Genomic DNA, 5691 nt, shown 5'->3' with positions numbered 1-5691 from the left:
TAGATTTGTGTGCTGATGGATTAATGACTGAATCTTTGGCCCTCAGATTCTGTCTATCACACAAAGGACGGTATGCAATCGTCTCGTCATTAACTTGGACAATTTGAAGATTATTGGTACCATGAAGAATGAAGGACAATCTGCGGGGGCGACGGCAACGGATTTTGACGACTGTTATCATTTTGGCTGTGATTTCCCTATTTCTTCATTTGAGCATTTGTAATAGAGAAGCGAATATGGTCGCTCATGAGCTCGCTAGACTGGCTAGATTTCATTTGCCTCTTGATTAGTTTGAGGAGCCTTTAGATGTAATTGTAACATTTCTCACAAACGATGTACTTGTTATTTCAAAAGAATAAAGTATTTTGTCTTAAAAAAAGGAAAGGCATGACATACTTATTTGGACCAATAGGAAGAGGTTACATCCCCAGGGAGAAATAAAGTTCGTCGAACCCTCACTAACAACAATACTAAACCTTTCCTTAACTTGTTTAGCAGAAGTAGAATCGGCCACAGATTATACCTGGTAAGAAAAGCCCGAAATATCCTGACAGCTGAATGTTACTCTTCAGCTGTCTCTAACTCGAACCAGCCCCAAATAGACGGACGATGAGACGCTTAGCCACGGCCCTAACCAACTGCACCGCATCGGCGGCCTCCTGAATCATACGCACGTCTATGCCGGCTCTGATGAACGGCCCGAAGAAGAGCTCCGATATGGTGACGACCATAACGGTGGTGCCAATAAGGTACGCCGCCGCCTTGGGCGGTCGCCACAGCCCGGCAACCCTCGCCCACCGCTCGGCGACGTGGAAAGCGGCCTGGAGCGTGAAGAAGAGCAGCATCTCGCCCGTGGGCGGCTCCAGCGTCATGTACCAGTAGAGCAGCTCGTGGAGGACGCCCGACATGAGGAACGCGGCCAGCACGCCGGCGTCCCGGCCCCACCGGGCTCGCACCGGCTTGTACGCCGACGCGCGGAGGAGGTCCACCGCCATCAGGTTCCACTGCCGGCCCCAGAAGTCGTTAACCGACGCGACGACGAGCGGCGCTCTGAACTGCCTCTCCATGGCCGAGCCCAGCACGGCAGCGGCGACGAGGCCGACAGAAGAGAAGACGAGATCGAGCGTGAGAAAGATTTGTGCGCAGTAGAGGTAGTGGACGACGTAGAGAGGGAGCGAACCAGTGTGTGGGAAGAGCAGGGCGAGGCCGGTGAGGAAGAGAACGCTGCGGCCGCAGGGGAGAAGGAAATCGGCGACGGGCGGTCCCGGTGACGCAGAATGGCTGGTAGGCTGCGGACCTTCGCGGAGCTTGATGGGCAAGCCGGCGCAGAGGAGAAACGGGAGGAGGGGCAGGGATGGTTTGAGCGGGCCGAGGTCGAACGCGAGGAGGACGAGCTTGTTGGCGGCGAGCCAGGTGTGGAAGAAGGTTGAGAAGAGGCGGAGGTGGTAGGAGTTGAACAAGCACGGCAGGTAGACGAAGACGGGGAGCGTCGGAAGGAGTGCGGCGAGGCGGGGCCAGCCCGGACGGAGGCGGCGGCAGGCGTAGCGCGCGTAGACCGCGAACATCGGAACAAGGAGCGTCGTCCAGGCGAGCGCCCTCAGTTCCGACGCAGAGGTGGGCCGCCCGAGGGCTTGCATGGCGCCAGGGGTACGCGGTGCGAGATGAGACTGCGGATGACACGGAGTCGATCAATGACAAGTCCGTCTATGCTTCCCTCGTGTGGTGATCAGGCTGATCAACAGAATGAAGAGCTATATACGCGCGGCCAAGGTAGGAAGGCGTACGTGCGGCGTGCGGCACGGGTCATGTGGATTGTGGCACAGCAGTCGTTGCGCCTGCATAACCACGATATACGCTCGTACAACATCAATCACGGAGCTCACGAAAACACTGTGACTTCTGCACTGCACAGACCACCAGGAGGAACGACCCAAACGTAAGGGCAACTCCAACCAAGAGACCCAAACAGACACGAAATATGTCTGATTTTTGTCTGATTTGGTCGCTTCGTGGACGGGCAAACATGTGTGTCCGGACGGTGCACTACCCATTTGACACGGACATGGGCGGACATGGAGATCGTCATTCCACAACAGAGGCATCAACACGACTCCTGCGGAGGAGCACCATGAGCTCCTCGAGGTAGCATGTCCATGACGGCTGCTGCTGCACTGGCGGCGGCGACACTCGACGCGCAGGAGCTCTTCTCTTGCCTCCGTCGCCCGTGGGATGGGTGGTGGGTGAAGTCATGGGATAGGTGGATGGGTGGTGGGTCAAGCCGGACACAGACGGACAATGGACAACGTCTGATTCAACCTAAATCTGATCCAAATTTAAGATGAGAATGGATTAAAACGGACATGAATGTGCTTCTGCATGGGGCTGCGGCTTTTGTCCGCGCGAATCCAAACGGACATATCCAAATGAAATTGGTCTTCCAATTGGAGTTGCCTTAAGTGACGGTGAGAACTCCCCAATAAATACGCTACACACGCACGTTCACCAATAATTGTGCAAACTTGTACATCCAATAGAGGAGAGGGAGACACGGCATTGCATTTGTACACGAAACTTGTATGGACATTAAGCTGGCCTACGTTATGAACTGACGCTCTATTACCGTATTCCACACATGCATGATATTAGATGATCAGACAATTCTTTACATAATTACGGAAATAATGACTAATTTCTTCACAAATTAGCAAACCAGGGGAGGTTTCCTCAACTGGGAGGGCAAGTCTTGGCCAGAGGAAGAGGGGACGAGTGTGGGCCGTGCAGCACACCGTCAGCGATCACCTTGTACACTGCCTCCGTCGGGTGCGTCCCATCCCACGAGCCGTACGTGGATGGGTCGTCGCATACGGTGCACCCAGGTCTACCGCATGGCACTGTTTGGTTGCCACAACATGACAGTAGAGTGTTTGTGATTCCTGCAGTCACAACATATATAGGAATTAGTTTTTTTGGGCAGGAATATAGACATGAGTTAGTGTGCCTGTTGCCCTCAAATCTCTGGATTCAAAAAATTCGAAAATGATGGAAAACCCCTCCAGATTCAAATGTAAAGTTCATTGGTAGGAAAATAATACTTAGCACACAATATATCAAACAAAACCTTTTAATTGTATATATAAAAGGGGTTTGTTCTAAGAATATTGTACCGAGTAATTCGACACATAAAAGTATTATCATTTTCATATTGTATCAGTATCACCGTGCGCATTTGGGAGCAAATCAAGCTTTGGCTCGCGATAGTGGATCTGCATACAAAATATTGGGACGACATCCATATCCACATGGGTTTGTGGTGCTCAATGGCCAAATTCACATCGGTAGCATGAGAAAAAGGATTGCTTCCCCATCATGCTTGTTTCATGGAAGATTTGAAACGAGCGTAATGTGAGGTTGTGTCGGTGTTTGTAATAGAAATCTCTGAATGGTGCCACATGAGCAGGATACCAATGTTGGTGCCATCCACCAAGAGGAAGAAAATTTCCTCGAACGGAGGTTCTAGCTTTTTAGACACCCTGGCCAACGGGATCAAAGCCAACTTAGTTTATGCGAAAAAGCAATACTACGCAAAAACACAAAAAAAAACGCTCCAAACATCGGTGTGCTTGGCTCCACAATTGAGGACTCACACGTTCTAGAAGATGATCTCGAGGTTGCAATCCATATAGAAGGATTTCAATCCGGGTGAGGGGGTGCGCAATTCGTACCTCAACAAAGTGGGCATAACTAGATAAGAGTCACATCAAAATTGACCTAGCCGCCCATGTACTTCCTACCCCGAAGAAATTGGCGAAGGGAAGAATCATATCCTGGGCTAGCAGTCGTTGGAAAAGATGAGTATAATTGGCAAGGAACACTTCACTGACCAGGGAATCGTCTTGAATGAGTCCTTGGCGAAGGAATATAACTCTCTTAGCTTTCATCTTTGAGTCCAGCCCTCGGTCAGCGCCTTAGCAATCAGACCACTACGTGGAGGGGTGAAATCTGGTAGTAGTCCCTACCTACGTTAGTGAGGGCAGGCGAAAGGAACGATGCCTAAGCAAACTGTAGAATGGTTTGTATAAAACCCGCTAGGGAGGAGCAAGCTAGACCGGATTGAGAGTGACCCACATAATGCGCAGGGCTTGTAGCAGTAGCCCAATAAACACGGTTGGGTTCGGTCGACTACATGGGGGCATGCCACGTTGGCGAAAATAGTCATGGAGATGACCGACATCAGGTGACACGGTGAAGCTTCTAGAGACACAAGATCTAAGGTTGGCCTCCCAGTGCTCATAGGCGGTTTATCGCTGACAATCTACAACACATGGATTGTTGGAGCCCCACCAGATGGCCCGCCATCAAAGTTAGGATCAAGGAGAGGAGGGGTGGCGTACCAAGAAGATCAAGCCAATGGCCACCAACAACTAAGGGACCGATAGAGCCTACCAAATGGCTCCGGATTAAGGTAGGACAAGTGGGATATCCACCACTGCAAGAGTGTAGAGTTCGAAAAGGATCAAGCCATTGTTTCTAGGGGATTCCTAGCAAACAAGGGCAACACTTCATTGGCTCTGGCAGAATGGGATGTTGAGCATGTTGACAAGGTCGTCGTCGCATGAGTTTCAATCAAGTTGACTTCGGAGGTGGCCCTCGATCAGCAACCGAGCACTTTGGGGTCGGGGAGTAGGAGCATTCCTATTAGAGGGAACGGGGGAACTTGCTTTAGGCGACAAAGCAGACATGCACTGGCAAATTGGTGCCTGACACACGTCAAAAAAGGCAAACATGGGACCCAAGGATTGTTTGCCATCCAAGATGATCATGGCACACACAAGCATGGTGATGTCGATAGGCACCTGCGACCCACCGCCGTCGTTTTTCGGAATGACATAGAAAACTATTTTCTTTCGGTCACACAGGAGGGCATGGCGGGTTTGAGAGTTCAACGAGTCGCCGTCAATATGAGGCTAAGGGGGATAGGTGCTCGCCAAGCAGGTAGGGCTAATGTTATTTATCTTTACTGCAATCCTGGCGTAGCGAAGTAGCAGGTCACGTTCGTTAACTTTGAAGACACTTTATTTGATGACGTTCATAATTGAATTAAAAGTGTCATTACATGAAAATCTCAATATACGCGGAGAAGATGGAAGTTCCTTGAGGTGAAATGACCGAGACATGGGAAGACAGTAGCGCGAGCGACAAACGCTCGGCCTTAGCTGGCTCCACATTGATGGCTACAACATCGAGTTGGGCAGGAGTAGATTGGACGAGCGCGGGATGGAGTGAGGGTTCGCTGCCCGCGTGGAGAGAAGGAAGGCCGCCATATCGAAAGTACAACACATCAACATTTAACATTGTCATTATCCTATCTCATAAGAAAACATAATTAACATAATTTTCACTTGAAAAGTTCCTATTGTATTGAAAAATAGTAACTGAACAACCTATGGCCTCCCAGCATGATTCGAACTCGCTAGCCTTTCGATTCCACAAATGTACGTGCTGGCTCGTTTCATCATCCCACTAGAACCTCATGGCCACTTTTTACTCGTCGTGTAGGGCGTCATGGCCAACCCAACGTTTTTGGGTTGCTACTTCAGAGACATGCCAGGGGCATCCCGTTGTTGATCAGGCCAAAATGGGCCAAGATGAACTCGTGTTCCATTCCTCTTGGCTTTCTCCGCAACCCCCCCC

General features: G+C 50.5%; 2 protein-coding genes across 3 annotated transcripts in view; both read right to left on the bottom strand.

Annotated features, from left to right (window-relative positions):
* Positions 1–368: 368 nt before the first annotated feature.
* LOC119271616 (probable long-chain-alcohol O-fatty-acyltransferase 1) lies at positions 369–1703 on the bottom strand. The gene has a single exon (XM_037553370.1). It carries the CDS (start codon positions 1635–1637, stop codon positions 579–581), a length of 1059 nt encoding a protein of 352 aa, XP_037409267.1. The 5' UTR covers positions 1638–1703; the 3' UTR covers positions 369–578.
* A 754-nt stretch (positions 1704–2457) lies between these two features.
* The window catches only part of LOC119268517 (GDSL esterase/lipase At1g28600-like), an 11733-nt gene continuing 8499 nt past the window's right edge, over positions 2458–5691 (bottom strand). For both annotated transcript variants that reach the window (XM_037550177.1, XM_037550176.1), the window contains exon 4: positions 2458–2933. In XM_037550177.1, coding sequence (XP_037406074.1) covers positions 2796–2933 — 138 coding nt within the window. In that variant the 3' untranslated portion in view covers positions 2458–2795. The remainder of the gene's footprint in view (positions 2934–5691) is intronic.

This window comes from Triticum dicoccoides, chromosome 3A (genome assembly GCF_002162155.2).
Source record: "Triticum dicoccoides isolate Atlit2015 ecotype Zavitan chromosome 3A, WEW_v2.0, whole genome shotgun sequence".
In the NCBI taxonomy this organism is placed as follows: domain Eukaryota; kingdom Viridiplantae; phylum Streptophyta; class Magnoliopsida; order Poales; family Poaceae; genus Triticum; species Triticum dicoccoides.
Note: the sequence above shows the minus strand (reverse complement) of the source record. Positions and strands in the feature narration are given on the sequence as shown.

Coding starts and splice junctions, on each gene's coding strand:
- LOC119271616 (XM_037553370.1), bottom strand. CDS start 1,637: ATGCAAGCCCTCGGGCGGCCCACCTCTGCGTCGGAACTGAGGGCGCTC.